Raw genomic sequence first — 20,908 nt, 5'->3', positions numbered from 1 at the left:
TCATGTAAATGTGCATTGGAACCCATTGTGAGCTCTGGGATTCCAGCTCTACATCATCAGTGTGGTGTTATCAAACGTTGGCAGGGGATTGAAAAATATGCATGTACCAGTCAATGCACATTGTTTGAGCAACATTTACTTTGAGCAACAGATTGTCATCAAGCGTTTTTAATTAAGTAAACGCTCCCTCTGTGGCTCCACTCCCAAATTACTTCCAGTAGCGAGCTGATGTCCAGCGTGCTAGGGGAGATATGAGGCAAGAAGGGAGCTAAATGAGAGTCTCAGCCCTGTCGCTGCTCCTCGCGATAAAAGTGTGCTGTCACACCGTCTGTAATCATAACTCTTTATCTCACTATGTATCTGAAATTAGAGAAAAACACTGTGGCAATTTGGAGGTAAAAATTGTGCATTTCTGTTTGTCTCCCGCCGTTGTTTTTCTCTCCCACAAACACACTCAACCTGCCGCACTGGCTGTACTGACCGATGAGCCTCGCGTAGGAGGCCAAGCAGGCTTGGTGATTGTCTTGGTTGGGGCAGGTGCTCACTGCGTGGGGAGTTACCCAGCAGTTCACCAGGTAATCAGCCAGCCTAGACCTGCAGCACAGACAGGGAAAAGAAAGAGAGACAGGGGCTCAGTTATAAAGGCATCACAGATGAACATACAAATACACAAATTCAAAGCAATGTGGGCCTAATTTTTTGGCACCTTTCTTACTCTACAGCAGCTGCCTGTTGTGACCTAAATCAAACTGGGAAAGCATGAAACAGCTGTTTCCAGGTCACTACAACAGGTGTCCTGAATAGCGACCAGGTCTCACTCAAGTCTCAGTGCCAACAAGCCATTCCCTCTCTTTTTTGCCACGCAGCGCAAAACACAGCAATCCTGCATCTGTGCAGGGCTGAGAGAGATACTGCTGCTTCCACGCACACGCCGGACATCTCGACCGAATCCCATAACTGCCGCTCTCCACACACTGAGAGAACTGATAAAAATAGTATGTTTTGTTTTGGTGTGTGTTTGTGATAAGGGCTTTAAGTCTGTAGAGTCCCCCAGGGTGGCATTGCTAATCCACTTAAGTAGGTTTATTGGGAGTAGCGTGTGCAAAGTTGCTCTGTCTGTACTGTTCACATCACAGCTGCCCACTAAGTGAATCACAATCCAATGCACACAGTCTCCCTCTGTCTCTCTCTCTCTCTCTCTCTCTTGCTCTCTGTTTCTTTTGCCATGATTCATTCCCTCTGACCTGGTCTGACCACTTCTTGCAGCCTTAAGTTCAAAGGTACTGTACCATTCCTCAGGCTGTTTTGTCCTTAATGAACACAAACCAGCATCCTACACACAAACTTGCTCTCTCTCTCTCTCTCTCTCTCTCTCTCTCCCTCTCTCACACACACACACACACACACACACACAGAAAGTTTAGTCAGGGCTTTTGGATTGAAAGTGTTTTCTGGCTGGTATACAGTTTGTTGCATATTTTTTTTTGGCCAACTCAGTACATTGTCAGATTAATTGTCACACACTTTAATTGCCATAAAGAATCGAATCACCGTCCAGATGCCAGCCAGAGTGCATGCGACGATCTCAAGCCAGTGGTGTCGGTGCCACTCACACTTTCTCACACTTTGAAGAGAACGATAGCCTGTACATCGTGTGGCCAGAGCCAGGATATGGTTAGCTTAGAAGAAATGCATTTTTTCTTTAAATTAATTTGGAATTTTTGTGAAGCACTTTGCAAGTAAATTTACCATTAAAAAATACCATTACCATTGCCATTATTATTATTAACATAAAATTTGAAATTTGATGTAAAGGGAACATACAGATGCAGCACGAAGAAATGTATTTCTTGGATTTCCATTCGTTATGCTGAACTAAATGAACAATCTCCAGGGTGTATTTTTTACATTTCTAACACACAGACACAAGAGTCATTCTGATCTTCTGTTCTAATTCTTTGCAGTAGAGGGCTTTCCAAAAAGACTATTCCTTTAATGCATCCCTTTTTTTTTTTTAGCTGCTTTTATTCTTCTCCTTGACTCCGCAGAGAAAGGTGATGTGTTTCTTTTTTTTTTAGTGAATTTTTCTATGTTTTTCTTACAAAGTCTAACAACCTACCTACACTCGAGTGAGCATGTTTGAATTGGGTTTTTCGTTCATCGTTCTTGTTCTCCCTGCTCATTTTTTTTGCTCACTCCTCTGCTGTGTGGAAGAGGTGTTAAAAAGTGTACCTTAATTTGTGCCGCAGGAACGATTTCCCCTTGGCTGATTTCATTTCAAGTATTTTCCTGGTAAGTCATTATCGAAGCGTCTGAACATGAAGTTCATAATAATCCCCTCATGTTAAAATGCTACACACTTAACACCTCATCAGAATGGGAACAGTACTAAATATGTCATTTAAGCCTGTATTTTCATACTCACATATCACTGATCAGAGGTGGCAAAAGTGCACACATGATTTACTCAAGTAAAAGAAATAAAGTACAGGTTCTGAAATGTAATTGAAGTATAAAAGTAAGACGTTTTGCTCTGAAGGGCATTTTTACTGCTAACTGAGCCTCATGTCACGTAAGGTAGACACACCAGAAAGATAGTTGATTGTTGGGTCGCATTCCTCAGATGTTTAATACGGACATTTTGGGTTGGTGAAATGTCCCAAGCATAGCAACAAACTGAGAAAATATGAAAATCCAGGCAGAGGGTTGCAGGGTCAACACGTCTTTCCTCAACGTTTTTTGTTTTGCAACATCTGCCATGTGTGATTTGCGCTGAAATCAGTCTTGAAATAAAAATCAAAATAATCAAATGGCCGTCAAATCAAATCAAAGTAGAATGTACAGAAATTTGTGTTCAAATGTAGAGAGTAAAAACGTATCAGTGCAGTGACAGTATTTTTACTTCTTCATTTCCCATCTCTGTCGATGATTTGCAAAACTGTTGTCAGTGAGAAGCTTTCACAGATGCATCTACACTATTGTCCTCATGCACTGAGCAAGAGACTCATCTTGTTTTATATATATATATATATATATATAAATAAAACAAAAAAAAGGTGCTGACGGGGCACACCACTCATGCCCCTGTAGCCTAAACAGGTGGAATGTTAATGTCAGACACATTTACATACTGCCTTGTCTTTAAATATGCATTGTGGCTGTATCACTTATTCTACAGTGGCGCTACTTGATCACTTATTCATCATTTTGTACCTCTTTCATGAGGCTCTGGAGTAATTGGATTAGATGAGATGCATTGTAATGATACCGCGCCTCCTGCTTGTTTACCTGCAAGCACCGGATCCATCGCTTCTGGCAGGAGGGACATTGTCATTCAGGAAACTCAGAGAGGAGGCTACATGTGGCCTTAATACAGAGAGTCCCTCCGTTGCTGCGGTGAGTTAAAGACAAATGTGCTTATTGCTATGCTGCATCTCAACCCCGCGAATAAGGCGAGCGGAGATGAGCAGATTTGGCTGAGGGGAAACACGGGGCGGGGAGGTTACAGTCTCTCCGTCTCCCCCGCCTGTCTGTCTGTGTCTCTCTCGCTGGATCTTTTCGCCACAGCAGAGATAAAGCCAGTGTGGTGTGATGGGCTCAGGCCTCCAGCAGCAAAACCCCACTCAGACTCACTTCATTACTCCAACTGCATCTCCATCCGCCCTCCTATCAACTCACCCGGAGAGCCTCTCGATGTGACATGCTGCTAACATCACATCTAAAGCCACGCTTCAGAAAACGGGACGTACGGTCGCTCTACCGTGGCTGCAAAGTCCGATACGGATGCCGCCACACACGCACACACGTGCGCACACACACAGGCACACCCCGAATAGCAATACATGGTACATTATGTTAATTCACGCAAACAAAGAACATCCAAATTCAAACCTTTGCCTCTCCACTCCTGTCCTCGTCGCTCAGAGCCCTCTCTAAAGCATTCCTGTTCTGAGTGAAAGAAGGCACTTGTACCCACAGTCACACCGCGGACGATAAAAAAAGATACAACAGACAGAGGGGACAGAGAACAAGTCTATTGTGCCCATACAAAGCAACCTTTAAACCACATTTTCCATTTTTCTATTTCTCATGGGCGAAGCACTTTACTCACACTTTTGTGCTAGTAAAGAATATGAAAGTCAGATTTCTGTGGGAACGGCAAAGACCGCCGAAGATTAAAGAAACTGAACAACCACTGTGTTTCGTTTTAGATGCAGAGCTCTTCCAGACAATGACGGCTTGAAAACAGTAATTTAAAGTTTAGAGAGGTGTCCTGAGTGTTCAGACAATGGTGTTCCAACACCGGGATGCAGCAAATTTCATGGCTTCCACGGGCTTTCCATTATACCTCGGCAAAGCGCCACTCGCTGCTGAAATTACAGGCTGTCTAGCTCAACAGAGTTTTATGGTCATTTCAGCCACTCAGCCCCCAGGGAAGTGGCAGGGGAGCCCCCACAGAGGTAGACTTCTTTCAACCAACCTGACACTTTAAACACAGTGATTCGGCTGAGCGCTGAGTGCCTGTCCATCCTGCTTGGCAGTAATAGAAAACTAATGGCTTTTTATATGGATTCTTATTCCTATCACTTGATGCCCGTGACAAACAATGTGACTCAAATCAGATGAGTGTCAGTCTTGGAAGCCATTTCCTCATGAAGGAGGAGGGGCAGGTGGAAAAACAGCTTTCAGACTCCAAAGTCCTCTAATAGCTTCCTCTCTACATTAAAAACAAATCTATCGGGAGCTCTGTCTGGTTTAGAGACTTCCCCTCTACAAACATGACTTCTTCCACTGATGATAATTTCTGTTAAATGTGAAATTACGGCTTATCACTTCCCTCAGTCTTCAGCCCAGAGAGGCTTTAGAAACCGTATCTCTCACTCGTCTACAGAAAGCATAACAATAACCATGACACAATAGCTGCCAACATAATAGCAGTTACACGAAGCAAATGAGGAAAAACAAAAGATGTTTCACTCGGCTCTGCTTTTCCTCTTTTCTTCTTTCTGTTGTGCTCCTCCTCCCTTATCTTTCCTCTCTTTATCTCTCCTCTCCTCTCCTCTCCTCTCCTCTCCTCTCCTCTCCTCCTTGCTCATCTATATCCTATTGTCACTGTCACAGAAGTTGACTGTCATTGGAGCCTCAAGTGCTAACAACAAGGAAACTTGACCCTGGGTCAATCAATAGGACTCCACAGTCCCGCGTGTCCTTTGGCACTTGATGCTAAATGCCAAAGCAAACAATAAGGCTCAGTGTAGCTGAGATTTTACCACTGCACTTTTCTGACACCCAGAATTCTCTGCATTATGCAGCATGGCTCATTATGTCATATCAATTATCATGAAAAGCCTAACAATACAGAAATGACCTTGTGGGTGGAGTGCTATGAATATATTTTGATTAAAAGGCCATAACATCTGTCAGAGTTGTGTTTTTTTCCTCCTTCCTCTAAAAAACTCACTTTTCGTCGCTGCACTGACATTTTTCTCCTGCTTTGCCACCTCACTTTCTGTCAATGACCATGATATCTGCTCTGGTCAGAGGTGATAGTCCATTTTACCGACAGCAATTTTCTCTTAAATGTGACCGGACAGGGCCCTGCCTTTATTTATTTTTTATTTTTTGGCAGCACTGTACTCATTGGGATTCCCAGTCAATACTCTAAAAGGGCAATGTGGACAGATGGCATTCAGTCAAAACACAAGGCAGTTAAGCTTAGCTGTCATATGACACAACCTTTCGCCCCCTTACTCAGCAGAGAATTGAAACCAACAAAAACTGTCTGGTGACACAACCTCCCCTGCATTAATGAGCCGAATATCCAAAGTCCAAAAACCAGCAATGCATTGCATAGTCATTAAATTAGCCCACTTTGTGTTTTATTTTGAAACACTGACTTATGCATGGCTGCAGTGTTCTTTGTGTGGTGACCAGAAAATTGGCTCACAAGTCAGTGTCTCTTTGACTTCATGGCTCTCTGTGTTTGCTTCTGTGTACACCACCCGCTGCAGATGTCTTACCACCCCCCACTGAGTGTTATGTCATTGGGATGAATGCTAAATCAAGCGCGCCACACACTACACCCAGTGCTGACTGTTTGGTAAGGGGTGAATAGATTATTCAAGGTTATCTGAACTCCCTAAATACTCCCCGAACAAGGCAAACAGCATCTCCCAGACAGTGTACACATCAAACAAATGGATGAACTGTCCCCGGAAAAAAATGACAGACTTTGCAGTGGGCTGCAGAACAGTTATTACCAGTAATTAAAGAGCTATTAGTCACATATCAAACTATTCTGTGGGAAAAGTTTAGAGAAAGGTAGAGCTATCAGGGGGACTTCTTAAGTGCAAAGAGAGGTTCAGAGTCGGAGTGATTAAGAGTGAAAGAGCAGCTCTAATTGACACGTTGAAAACCATGCATCGACCGCTCTGTACTGTAGGTAAGTATGAAGTCCTATTGATGATGTCTGCATTAATAATAGATATGGGACCATTGGAGGAAGCGATTGTAAAGGAATGGATGAGGTCTTGTCGGTAATGACTGCAGTTGCCTGCCATACCATGTTCCCTTAGAGATTACGGTTAGCAAAGTAAATGGGTATATACTAATCCATGTATTGGAATTAAATGCACAACTCTTTCTTTCCAGCTCCTGCCCCATCCCTTTTAATACTTCCTCTCTTCCTCTCTCCCTGTCTTTTGATTTCCTCTCGCCCCGATGTCTGCTCCTCATGTGTGGCCAGCAAACTGAGCACGTCTCCACAGAAGCTGAGGCCTGATTAAAGTCGCACACTGCAGCAAACTGTACTACGTATGAAGAAAAGGTCACCAACTGACACATGCTTCGCTTGCAAAATCAAAGCTTTGCACTATCATGAAAGACACCTCCTTTTGATTTATTCTATTGTACCCGGGGAGACAGAAACAGTCCAGGTATTCCTCTGACTTTTAGAAGCACAGAAGCGAAGTCTGTAATATGTTGTGTGCTTTTGTATTTCTGTCATTGTCAGGACCATGTTAGTTTGATTTCTTGAGAGCGAGGATGGTTTGAGCAATCATTTCTTCCTCACACGCTAAAGATGGGGTCTTCTGTCTGCCTGTAGCTTCTGTATGTGGTATTTTCATTTTAATGTCAAAATCCCCCTGAACTGATTTAAATCACACGTGTGCAGAGTGCGGACACTGGCTCCTAATTAATGAGTGCAAGCAACGTGGAGCATTCCCTTATAGCCAATCAGGGTGTGATGACGCCCTTTGGTGAAGGCTTAAGAGAGGTGGGGAAAGACACCCACGTCAGTCTAATTCTGTCCATGACACACTGCCGTCCTCATCCAAATAGTTTGCCGGCCAGAAGCTCTGGTCTGTTTAGGTTGATGTTCCTTTGCTGTCCTTATCGTTCTAGTTGAGGGAAATTGTGAACATTATACAACCCTGTTGAGCATCGGTCAAAAGTCAACCTTCAACAACAGTACCTGCATCAGGGTCGAGCTTCTCTGTGCAACAGTTTTGTTTGCCTTTCAGTTGCCTGGCAGCTGCAGGTTTCTTGCTGTTTGTCTTAGCCGAACCCCTTTATATCAAGCCCCTGTAAACCTCTTTTTTTCCTATTCAATTTGATTGGGGAATTTTGGGTTTAAAGCATGTAGCAGACGCTTTTGTCAAAAGCTACTTACAATAACTACATTTGTCACATGAAAGAAACCACAACATATCACTTTTTATAAGTAGGAATAAAAAAGCCCTCGACTGAGTGTAGTAACTGCTATTTATCAACACCAACAGAATGTGAAAGAAACAACGGTTTTGACATTATGTCAAAAACATCTATGTATTATGTTGTAGAGTAATCTACCAAAGTTAGCATGCTAACCCGCTAGCCCCGTACCTGACAACCTTTTTCTTCCAGCTCTCCAAAGCTCTTGTGCTAGTGCTGAAAACACCAACATTTCCCTGGTTGTCCACATGGCTAAGTGAGCTAACAAGCTAATAGCAGCTGCAGTCATGGGTGTAAAAGCAGAAGAAGTCTCTAGTGCGTACCCTCCATGAGCCCCACAGCGTGGTCATTTTGAGGCGAGTGCTTCATGAGCCACTGAGCAGCTTTCATAGGAATGAGTGGGGCTCTGCCTCCAACACCATATCCAGGCTTTAATGTAACATCCTTGCTGAAAAGGCATTATTTGTTTTCTCCCAAAGAGGCAGTTGGTTTTAGTTTTTTTTAGTTGTGTTTTTTTTACTGCCAGTGCTGCAGAAGCATTGGAGTATGCTGGCAGTGACATTTATATTGTTTGAAATGGACACATCTATTTTCCTATGTAAAGGGAGCACACATGAGCCTGAAGATTGGATTCAGGTTAAATCTGTGATAAATCAGTCAACAACAGCTTAAGCACGGAGCTGTGATTGTTAACACCTTGTTCACACATTCAGATGTATAGTGGCAAGCTGTCTGTTGTTGTCAGCTCATGAGTTTCAGCCTGTGGCATATTTGGGTTGCATACAATTTACATACTCGACTCTAATTACGCACTTATATCGTAGTTGCCGCTACACCCGCACATGAAGAAGTTGTTAATTTGCGAATGTGTTTCCACGCAGTCAAGTCTTGGTTGCTCATTAGAGTCACTGTATATCATTGAGACCTGACCGCATGTGGGAGGTTAGAGAGGGGTTTGTGGCCGGGGCATACTCTGAGGGTCCTGACAGGCATACCTGTGTGCGAGTGAACGTGAGATAGAGAGTGATGATAAAAGTGCAGCAACATCCCGATTTCTTTCAGCTCTTGCCATCTGGGCCGGTCATTCTCCCCACGTTGTTCCCCCTCAGTGAAGGTTTGAGTTGTCAGGTACAGCAGAGCAGACTGTTGATCTAGGGCAGTGTGTGTGTGTGTGTGTGTGTGTGTGTGTGTGTGTGTGTGTGTGTAAGAGTATCCCAAGAGTTTTCTGTATAAAGGCAGCCTGGTACAGTACACCTCCCAAACTGGGTCAGGTTACCTGTACAGTGATCGATTGTCTCCCAGCTTCCCACTTTGATAACCAGTGGCCAAAGAGCTCAATCAAAGAGCACCCAGTGAGCCTGGAGACCAGGGGATATAAATCAAAGATAGAAGTGTTGCATTGATCGTTCAGACAATCAATACAGTACATGCATACAACTCAATGCTCTTTGGGTCAAGCTTCATTGGGCTAGCGTTGTGTGAACTGACATGGAAATGGATGGGGAGTTCCTCTGCTTGCATACATCCACATATGCTCACACCGCTCTACCCAAAACAGCACATCTAAATATAGCCTATTGTCACTCCCTGGACTCAGCAGTCCCCAATGAATAGATGTTGGATCCATTGGAAGGATGGTGAGGACACTGAGACGAGAGGAGGTGAGGAAAACTGGAGAACAGCAACAAACATGTGAAGGACTGTTTTTGTCTGTTTGCACGGGATTAGGGGGGGAAGTAATGTAATAACTGCAGCAGAAGTAGAACCAGGTGCAAGAAATAAAATCAGCTCGGTTTAATGCTTGTTCTCTGTCCATCTAAAGTCCCTAGATCTACACAGTGTGTCAACAATTGCTTCCACAGAGACCGGGATGAGAATGAAATCTTTCACTGCAATATGCCACCTAAGCCCCTAGCCAAAATTATATATTTGAAATCCTTTCAAATATTTACTTTTTGTTTGATTGAGCTCTGGGCTCCACCTGGAACAATCTGAACAGTCTCCAAAGGTGAAATCACAGCCAATCTGGCATCCGATGTGCTCAAGGTAAAACTTGAAAAAGAGTTAAAAAAAAAAAAAAAGAAAGGTATTTTTCATAGCATAAGGCAAAGAAACTGCTGGACCCTAAGTGTCTGACATAAAAAGTAAAATCAGCGAGTATACATTTTTAAGTCCATCTTGGCTCGGAAGTGTTTTGAGCCGTGACCCTTTCTTCATCAGAGTGTTGCAAGGAGTTAAGCTCGTCTTTGAGACGGCCTGCAGAGTCTGCTGCGGAGATCCATAGCTGTGTGACCAAACCACTGACCTCCAACCCGCTGCAGTAGCTTTACAGCCCGGATCGATTCCAGGACCCTCCCTGCCTCTCCTCCCTCTCTGTCTCATTATCTCTCCCTCCTTCTCATTCCTCCTCCGATTCCCCCCTCCTCCCTCAAAACGTCCCATGTGTTAAAATGAAATAGGTTTGGGCTAGCTGTGTTTCCCCTCTTTGGAGTCAGACAGGCGTCCCCAGGGGAGGCAGGCCTGTCGTTGAATGATCTTCCCCTGCTTTTATCAACACATCTCTGAGAGGGGAGAATGGAGCCAGGAAAGTTTCCTCTGGTGTTATACCTCAGTGTGCTGGGACTTACGTTTCTGAAAAGTTTTATCGAGAGCTCTTTTTAGTGTTGTACAATTGTTTTTTTTTTTGTTTTTTTATCTCCAAGGTTGCACCAAACAAACCCTAATTTGTGGACATTGCCTCCATTAGCATGACAAATAACTTTTAAATTCAATTTGTTTGTACAACATACCGAAGGTGCCGGACAAATTAAGAACATGACGCGTTGGTTAATGCCACGCCTGGATAAATTATCAGATCAAGTACCACCAAGGTCTTCCAGGACGCAGGGCCGTCCTGTGAGGATGCCTGACATCATATAACGGATAGAGGACACGGAGACGGACAGAGGACACGTTGAGAATATCTCACAGGATGGTGGTGATTGCGGACGCCTCGAGGCAGGATAAAATCGCCAATCAGAGAGCATTGTCAGCCCAGCACTGACCAATGACATCTCAGCTTAATTGAATCGCTGTGACATTCTCTTATTCACTGCAGGAGAATGCACCACCCAAACAGCAGATTATTAGAGTCACGTTCGAGCTCCAAGTGGAGGCGCGTGTTTGTGCGAGCGTGCACGTGACCGCCGAATGGGTGTGTATGCGGGCCGCCGTGTGTCCGCACTGTACGAGTGTGTGCGGGCTCATCGAGCTGTTGACCTCGGTGGGGCAGTACGCAGCCACCGATAATGAGCTTTAACGTTCTATTTCATCTTTCTCAATGAGGAGGAGCACAGCAGACACCACAGGGCCTAAAGGTCAAAGAAAGCAACTCAGCCTGAAAACAGATTACACAATGCAGGCAAGCAGGTAATTATGAAGACAATCATAAATCGGAGAGCAGGTGATAGAGTTTCCCTCCTCTCGCGGCGCGGTGGTCGGATTTAGTGTTGTTGGAGAGGGATTGGGTTTCGGCCATTAGCACTCAGCCTCGACAGCTGCTAACCTCAATGGAAACCTCAATGGATGGATGCGATGCACCGTAGATATACTTCTCACAAGGAGGTGTCGTGTGTGGCTAGCAACGCTAATTTCAAATTCACGTGACTGCAAGTCTTTCCTGTCACAGGAGTCTGGCCGGTGAACCCAAAATAGAGCCAAACAACGAGTGATGCAAAAGTGGCACAAAATGTTTTCAGGGATGCCTTTTATGACTATGACTCACATCAATTTAGTGACCTAAACAGATTCATTACAGATCTGTCACATCCAAGCAAACAACGACATCAAAAACACATGCACACTGGTCCTGTCCAAACCTGCAACAATTCGGTGCCCTACCTGGTGAGCCATCAGAGCCCTCGGGATGCGCAGTTCAAAATGGAGACATAATTGCCTTTATGACACTTCCTTAGCCAGCAGAAGGCCATCACTGACCTGGGAATCTCCCAAACCGTCCTTTCAGTGTGGTTGAGTGATGTGAAATTTTCCTCCGAGCTTAGAAAAAATAAAATTCTCTTTTAAGGGAGCCACTGATGTTTTTTTCATGTCGTAGAGACCATTTATCGAGTGTTTCAAACACCCTGTCAACCATTCGTCCAGACCAAAAATAAAATCTCTGGCCTCTGCACTTCATGTATAAGATGTCCTTCATAACTAGATCTTTGTTTGTTTGTTTGTTTGTTTGTTTCTTTCTTTCTTCCTCTGCAAATATGGTGATTTGCAGAGGTGGTTGAAGTGTAAATGCATTAAAACTAAAGTGAGGAGCCTGTTTTGAGAATGTGTAGAGAGTAGAAAGTAAAAAGTTGTCAGAAAAATTTATACTCAAGTAAAGTACAGATACCCAAAAAATTGACCTATTTACATTAACGAATATGTGTACTTCATTACTTCTCACCTCTGCCTGTTGTACCTGTCCAGCTACACTAAAATGAGACTGTGGCTGTAAAGCAGTAGAACATGCTCTTTCCATATGAATTAATAAGTCAACCATCAGAAAATAGATGCAAGATAAACTTTCCTATCGATATGTTATATAATACAAAATGTATCGCCTCTTGTGCGAGAGCTTGTCAACGGCAAAGAGGATGAAAACCTTACAGCTGATGCGACTCTGCGGTAAGGACAGGCCTTTGAAAGTAAGTTCGAGACATCCAGGACACTTTGTAAGAGTTGCCTAATGTCACACACACACAAACAGCACACTCTTCTTTGCATGTGTGCTGAATTATTTCTGTTGATTCACCCATCAGTCCACCGTTGCTACATTTAGCAAAGGACTGCCATTTCAACTGTTCATGAAACGGTGATTGCTCCTGGGGCTTGGCGCTCTGCTGCTCCATCTCCTCAGACACAGTGCCCAGAGCGCGCTCTGTCCCTCTGAGAATGTGGCGCTCTGACGGCACATTCCAACAGGGCTCTGAATTTAGAGAAAAAGCTTTGGTTATTTTGGCAGGGTGCGCTCCGGTGCTCAGAGTTACTATTTACAGACCCACCCAAAAATGGTTGTCAAAAAAGCCTTTTTGACAATAATGTGAAGTACTTTTCTGGAGATGTGTCTGGTGTCTAATTATCAGGCAGTTACTGTGATTAACGAACCAGGCATGGTGCTACCGTCTTCCATGACTACTGAGGTGGGAGTGTCACTTTTTGGAGAATTAAACCCTGAAACTCTTGTCAGGACCCGATCAACTGCCTTGTCATCTGTCACACCGAGACATGAAAAAGTAGCAAAAAACTTTCCCCCTTCTGATAATTCTCTCATCTTCAGTATTATTTTTAGTAGTGAGCTTTCAAGGGTTTAACACTCGGTCGAACTCCATTAGGCACATAAATTAGCTTTTAAATGCTTAGAATTATTCAAATGTCTCTTTTTTTTTGCCTTGAGACTAATGAACGCACATCCTCTTCATCCAGCTGGGTGTGCAGCCTATTGATGGCCAGACACAGCACATGTTCTTGGGGTTAAAAAGATCTTGACAGCTGATTTGGCTGATAGTGCAATCGCTGTGTTTCACCTGCTCTCAGCAGCACTAACACAAGGCAACATGTCACGGCTGGGTAGGTGTGAATTGAATCCGGCCGCTTGAATCCAATAGAGGCCCCCGTGCAGCCACCGTGATCCACTAATGTTTTGTTCAGCTTAATTGAGCGTTGTCCCTTTAACTTAGCCTCACATCTTCATCCTGCGTCTAATAGCCCGAGCTTCCCCTGAAAGTCTAATTACTTCACTGGCAAAGTTACCGCGGAGGAATATACAACTTTAGGATGCCACGGGAAGGATGAAATTACCATCAAACATGAATTCTCTCTAACGCACGGATTCAATTTTCTTCTTTCTCGTTTTTCATGAATACAAGAAGATGATTATGAGTCTTCGGATGTCTGTGGCGGCACGGCACAAAAATCTGTCCATCGAGCCAAGAAAACAAAATGCATGCACGCAGACATGCATGCACATAAATTGAATGTATGCCCTGCCACCCCTCACACACATGCAGAGGACACTCCCCCCCGCCACCCACGACCTTCCATCCCCCCACCATTTCCCGTTCCCGCACCTGCAGAGAGAATCCTGGCGGCAGACCTTCCGTAGCTCCAGACAGTTGGGCTTCTCCTTATCTTTATAGGAGCAATCAGGCACAATCGTCTGCCTGCGTCGCTCTGCACAACCTTCACTCTGGCAGGGGCAGAAGAGCAGCCGGTGGCTGAACTCAGGGGGCACGCGGTCCAGGAACAACCTAAGCGCTTTGTGGCAGCGCTTCTTGCTGCAGGTTTCACCCTTGTTGGGGTCCTCCTTGCTGCAGGTAGCGATGTAGGCGGAGCGCTGCCTCTTGCAGCTTCCGTTGAGGTTGCAGGCTTTGGCCGCATCAAGACAGGGATTGCAGTTCCTCTCAGGGTCGAGGCAGTGGAAACCTTTTGGGGCAACTGTGTGCATCCCTGACAAAGAAAAGAGAAACAAATGAGGTTCACAGTGCTTAAAATCACTTTCAGCCGCACGATAAATTGACACACTGAAAATATTCCTTTGGATTTCACTCCTATTACGTGTATTTCCATAGGGAATAAGTAGTTTGAATTTATGATCCTAGTTTCTGCCTGCGTGTTAATATTTAAACAAACACAACCTGGATCAAATACAATCACAACAGAGGGATCAAAAATCTTCCCATTCATCCTCTGACTCCACATCATAACTCTGACACGGTTTACCGTCGGCTCAGGTGAAAAGCACGATCAACAAAAAAAACAATAACCCTTGCATCTCCACCCGTCGGGGAGTTCACTGCAAATGTTATACTTGAGCGCAGCAGGAGAATCTTCAATATCATCTGTGCTGCTTCTGTTTTTCACACACCAACAGTAAACCACTGGAGGAACGCCTGCAGCTAGCCCACATCCACTCCACCTGAATAATTGATTCACGCTGTTTCAGACCTTGAGTGAAATATGAATGAATTAAGCTATGATTCCAAATTGGATGTTAATAAACTATTAATTTCCAGGTAATTCTATGAAGCAATATCAGTCCATTATTTTACCATAGATTTAATAGAAATCCAATTTAATTAGATGCTTTTGTTATTTGACTCATAATGGAATAAACACGGTACTTTGCTAGCTTCATGGAAATAATGTAAAAGCGAACGGGAGTTCTTGGGAAAATATTGACGAGAAAGTGTATCGATGTGAACGCTGGTCGGTGGGAAACAATACTCAATACTGTAGCATCTGCAGAAAACATGCTAAGCTCAAGGACTTGGCAAAGACTCCGTGCTGTTGTAAGACACCGAGCTCTGTGATTCATTTATTGGACAGTTCAAGTAGAAGATTAAGTTCCCTTATTTATTTATTTTTCCCGGTGTAATCAAAAACTGAAACATTGCAATTACCCCTCAGGCTGCACATCATATTTGTGGAAAACAGATTATGTCATTAGGTGTGTGTTCTGAGATACATACACCACAGCGACGGGACAAAAACACACCTTTTCCTGAGATATACCAGTAATAAAGCAGGATCATGTTCACTTGTGGCATCCCTCTCTTGCATTCAGGCTATATTAGAGAAGTTAACCTCCCTCCCCTGTAGATAATGATATTTCAGAGGTCGTAGCGGCATGGTGACACCCAGAGAGATTCATCTCTTATTCAACAGAACCAATCTCACTCTGTGTCTATCAGACAGCCTGGAGCTGGAAGAAGACCATTTGTTTTAGAGGGGTGTGCTAGAGATGCTGTTTTGTTTCCAAGGGCTGCATTGCACGTTATCAATCCTAGAAATGGGGATACATAGAACACATCACATACCAAAAGGAGTGGAAAAAATAAGCAAAGCCCCAAAATGAGTGATTTGGGGGCTTCAGATGACGCCAGATAAAATAAAATTCACTGCCACTGAAGAAGAAGAGGAGCCGAATATCAGGAGTTCATCACAGAAAGCAGAAAGCACACTTAATCTGGCTCTCTTTTAACCGGGCCTTTCACATAGATGTGTCAAGGTTAAATGTTGCAGGCGCTTCTGACAAACAGGCAGGTCGTCATAAGACATGTGTCGAGTTCGGGAAATGTTGAAAATACTGCCGTCTCTTACAGTGCTCGTCATGGGCCACCGGGGAGAACCTTCCCTTCTTTGTTCGAATAATAAGTGCATTCCCTTTTATGACTCATTAAAATAAGACATCATCGCGTCATCAAACGAAACTTGTTTATCCCTGCACTCTCCGAGGGGAGAGGATAAACACTTCACAACAGATGTCTGGCAGCAGAACAGACTCAGCCTTGTTAGTGTAAGTGTCTGAAAAGGCAGGCAGTATTGTGCCTCCGTCATTTACTTATGCGACAGTAACAAGCATCAAACCTTCTCAGTGGGATGAGACAATTAGTTAACCTTGTCACGGAGGAGCAGCTCAGTTGATCTGTGATTACAAAGGAGGGCTGACCTTGGCACTGGGCACGATGAAGGCCCAAGCAGGGCCAAAAGTTTTACTTAAGTGGGCCAAGCTTGGCTGAAGCGGGCCTGAGCGGGTGCAGTGCGGCCCAGCTGGAGGAGAGGTTAGCGGGACGGCTGTCCAGTGGTTCAGGCTACATTACATTGATGGATTGCAGCTCCTAAATCTCCCCTGGCCATCTGCAGGCTCTAATGTGGGCCACCGGGGGGTCCGGGATGAAAAGAGTATAGGAGAAGGATGAGCTACTAAGATTTATCTGACCAAGCAGGGCTGAAGCAGCTTTTGAAGCCACGGCCATGGACGAGTTTTTACTACCCCTGATTGGGGAGCTGAGATTGAATTTGGTGCTCAACCCAAAAAGATGTCCTGGGGCGAAGCATAAGACACAAAGCCCACTTGATGGGCTTGACTCTGACGCGCTTACACACAAACAGGATGATAGCAAGAGCGGGATGGGTGGAGGACGGAAGGAAGCGAAGAAAGTGGAGATGGGAGGGGAAATGAGGTGGTATTGTGTTACAGAGTTATAATTGATTTTCCAAGTGCATTACAACGCCGGTTTTCGGCAAACATATTCCGCCATAACGCGAGGAGAAAAGGGGTTGATAAGCTAATGATACGAGACATGTAAAAATGGAAAAAGCTTTAAGAGGGGAGAGGAGACTTGAGCAGTTGATTACAGTGGCTGATCATGACAGATAGAGCGATGAAATGAGAGGACACAGACTAACAGATTGGACAGCCACTTACAGAGACATGCTGGAGAGCTTTCAATTAATCCAGCCTAATTCAGGGAAGATGTGCGACTTGTGTGCTCAGAATAATTAACCCGAGCCATCAACAGCTCTCGGCATCACAATAGCTTACACGTATATCTATTAAGGCACCTCCACGACTGCACGATACACTAATGAGCACGCGAGGCTTTGGCTGGACGAACGAACATATAGACTGGCGGCTGGGAGCATTGATTGATTAATGGATGTAATACACACAGGACGATCAGTGTCATTGAGCGCAGGAAAGGCCATGAATAATGTTTATCCCATTACTACTTGTTGGCGGCAGAATAAGCTAACGTTTTAACCCACGCGTGTATCATGACGTCAGCTGATTCTGGGAATGGAAAAGCAGGAATTCACAATAAAAGTTTTCAAATTGTCGGATTCTGTTGACTAACGACTGCCTCGTGTGCATTGGAAATTGTGGCCTCATAACATTTAGCTTGTTGCTTTTGGTGATCCTGCCGTTCGACTGTAAATAGGCTTTTAATAGGGCTCTTTGCTCTATGGGCGTCATAAATTAGACCCCACTGATGGCAATGTAGTGGGAATAACCATCTATTCTTTCAGCACACACACTCGCACGCAGGGAGGGAAAGAGAACGAGGGAAGTGAGAGGGAAGCGGGGAAGATGAGACAGATGGAGAGAAACAGAGAATTACCTAAGACCTGTGTTCCAGGGAGAAATAAGAAAGAGGGATAATAAAGAGAAAGAGGGAGGTGACGCAGGTGGAGGGAGCACATATGAATGACAAGAAGGGGATAAAATGTTCACGTACACTGTATCTGGATTTTTTTCTTTTTCCCAAAGAAAGGAAGAAGGGATCTTGCTTCCCCAGTAATTGCTCTCTGTCAGCCTAATTTGAATTCTGCATTTCATATATCATCCCGTACTCAAGGGACGCTGCGCTGCAGAGGGGAGTTCAGCCCAGGTTAGGAAGAGGCTCTTGGCTCCGGGTATGTTCTCAGTAATTAGGAAAGGTGCCAAAGTTTGGATTTAATATGGCCCTGGGTGAGTGTGCGAGAGCTTGTTAGGGAAGTCTTTAGTCCGGACCCCAAGGAGCATGTCAAGCATTTCCGTGTCAAAGGGCTCATCAGTCATTAGCTCTGTACTCTGTGTTGCGGCGGGGTTTCCTGAGGAGTGGAAGAGGGCATGCTGGATCTACAACATCAGTTCCTGGAGCCTTACTTTGCAAGTCAGACCAACAGACGTCATCAGACGAAGACCAGTGGAGTTCATGGAATTGTCTGCTCTGAAGGGCTTGAGAGAATTTACCCCTAAGCAGGAAATTATGGCTGCGAAATGAGTGTGCAGATAAGAGGGAGTGAGCAGGAGTGGAAAAACTAAGACTAAATATTTGCATGTAAGAATAAGTGTGTGTGTGTGCGTGTGCGTGTGCATGTGTGGAGTTGAGAACGGGGCATCCAAAGGAATTTTAAATCATTGCAAACACACTTCCTAAATACTTGAGCTGTTTAGGAGTGAGCTTCCTCTGGTGAAATTCAAAGCTGGAGCATCCGCAGTGGCCCCCCTCAGTCTTAATATGCATGCTGTTGAGCTCCTTCAGCCATCAGTGCCGGTATAGCATAATGTATTGAAATAATTATATTGTATGTGTGTGTGCCAGGCAAACCTGCACAATGTTAATCAATAATCTACTTTATTGTTCATTACCAGCAGGCAAGTAGTAGAGAACTGTACTGTATTCAGGTACAAATTTGAGGTACTTTCTTTTAGTCTTTTCTTTTCCTGCCACTTTAGTTGATAGCTAAGGAACTTAGAAAATATGATGATTTCCTATAAATCTCAACATAAATAGCGATAAATAATTATACAAAAATTCTGGTCGTGCTGGACGCCAGTCGTTGTGTGTGTCACTGTATACAGTATGCTGTATATGTTCACAGTCCAGCAGCATTAAACAGCTTGAATAAATCGTGCACAGGCCTGTAAAGTCAGCAGAGAGACAAGGGGAAGGTCTCATTTTTCACATCCTCCCACAATCTCCTCACATATGGCCAGTAAAAAAAAGTGATTAATACATGTAAATTGATACAAATTATTACACAGAGCCCATTTAAACTATCTGGCAGGTGAGTCAATACATCATTTGATGCTAGTTTTGTTACCAATTTCTTTCACAAATATTGGGATCTGTGTAATTGTGATGGCATTGCTCACAATTTTCCTAATTATCATGAAACAAAGAATTTATCAGTGAATGGAGAAAATAAAATGAGATTAATTTATAAGAACAGCCCCATAACACATAATCAGGTCTACTTTACCCAATTACAAGAGTAAAATATTTCTTAACATCAATCCATCAGTCATAATAATCTATTGATATAATGTGCAAAAACACTGTGTTTCCTGTACATTCAGACCACTGCAGTAGGAACATCACCACCACAGCTAGGTAAAATGGTAAATTGAATCATCATCTCATCTCAAAACAAAACAAACAAAAAAAAACCTCACACAAATAAGCACAAGACCTCCTGCATAGATGTAGGCCGTTAATCATGGTCAAGTGACTAATTATGAGCGATATTAGTGCTGCAGCCAGTTATAGCACTTGAACCAACACAGACCAGCAGGGATGGATGTGGAACAAATACAAAAATATACCCACTGCCACCACTGTTACAAAACAATTAGAGCAAACACTGAGCAGCATAATATATTATCATGTGGGACATTTGTCTGCATTAAGTACTTTACAATTTAAACAAGGGTGTTACTTTATGTGGAAAAGCGGTGGGGACATGAGGGCTCAGATGAGAAAAAAAATGTTTTCAACAGTCGTCTGCATAGGCAAGTTTATCCAATGTAATGGAGGGATGATTGTTATGAGGTCAGAGATAAACAGAGAATACATGCATAATGGTCATAAGAGCATAGCATAGGCTACTACAGAGTCATCAATAAAAAACAGCAAAAAACAACACTAATGACACATGTGAAGTCATCAATATGCGTCACATCCACAACAGCTACACCACCGATAACAACATTCAGGATGACCAATGATTTTGCAGCTGTTATTTTAAAGTAAAAAAGTTTCATAATGTTGCTTTAAGATAATAAATCAACCTAATCTTTTAGATGCTAAGTTAAACCGCCTTGTTAATTCAATGATGAAGACTATTTTAACATTAGAGAAACAGAGTTTACAAAGTTAGATCTCAAATCTAACTAGCAGCACTGCCATGCCTCTCTTACTGGGCTATGTGCTGTAGCATTTATCAGATGAGACACAATGATCTTAATATGTTTGCAAACCCAGGCTATTTTTGCTAGATAGCTAATCAGTCCAATCATTTCACAAATTACCCCTTTAAAAAGGGACAATATTCCCAATTTTCCAAAAACCGTCCGCAGCGTCCACAGAAAGAAATGACACCTATGATCTAAAGCACATTGTCCTGGTTGTACTTTCAATGTTCAGTTTCTGCAGTATGGTATTAATGCTTTTTATAAACAGATCCGAATACGTCCTGCACCACTGCAAGAAGGGAATAACTAAATGCACTCACAAACTAAAAAAACAAACATCTTCTGTGGATTATCCACTGTTGTTTAATTCAAACTTGTTAGAAAAACGCTGACTATTACAAAGGCTCTCTGTGAAGTGAGCTTTGAACAGCAACCCTCATTAATGACCCGCTGAGAGACACAAGCTAAGGCTGGACTGAGGGTAAACTGATTAAAAAATTCACACAGAATAAGAAAGCACATAAACAAAGTAATGTAAATACACATGGGCACACTCCCAAGAATACACAAGACAAATCTTGCACAGACAAAAAGTGTGCACAGATACACTTAGACCACACACACACACACACACAAAAAAACAAAGGTCTTAGTGTTTGCCAAAGTAATAGTAATTGTTATGAGGACATTGTGAAAACGTCGAAC

The 20,908-nt window shown here is 43.5% G+C and overlaps 1 protein-coding gene across 2 annotated transcripts in view; it reads right to left on the bottom strand.

Annotated features, from left to right (window-relative positions):
* LOC119019880 (GDNF family receptor alpha-2-like) overlaps window positions 1-20,908 on the bottom strand; it is a 56,791-nt gene that overhangs the window by 12,932 nt on the left and 22,951 nt on the right. For both annotated transcript variants that reach the window (XR_005075178.1, XM_037098825.1), the window contains exons 4-5: window positions 13,812-14,190; window positions 482-594 (exon numbers count right to left, since the gene is read on the bottom strand). Coding sequence is in view for 1 of the 2 variants with exons in the window: in XM_037098825.1 (XP_036954720.1) it covers window positions 482-594; window positions 13,812-14,190 (492 nt within the window). In the remaining variant the exon portion in view is untranslated. The remainder of the gene's footprint in view (window positions 1-481; window positions 595-13,811; window positions 14,191-20,908) is intronic.

The sequence above is a fragment of the Acanthopagrus latus genome, chromosome 5 (genome assembly GCF_904848185.1).
Source record: "Acanthopagrus latus isolate v.2019 chromosome 5, fAcaLat1.1, whole genome shotgun sequence".
In the NCBI taxonomy this organism is placed as follows: domain Eukaryota; kingdom Metazoa; phylum Chordata; class Actinopteri; order Spariformes; family Sparidae; genus Acanthopagrus; species Acanthopagrus latus.
Note: the sequence above shows the minus strand (reverse complement) of the source record. Positions and strands in the feature narration are given on the sequence as shown.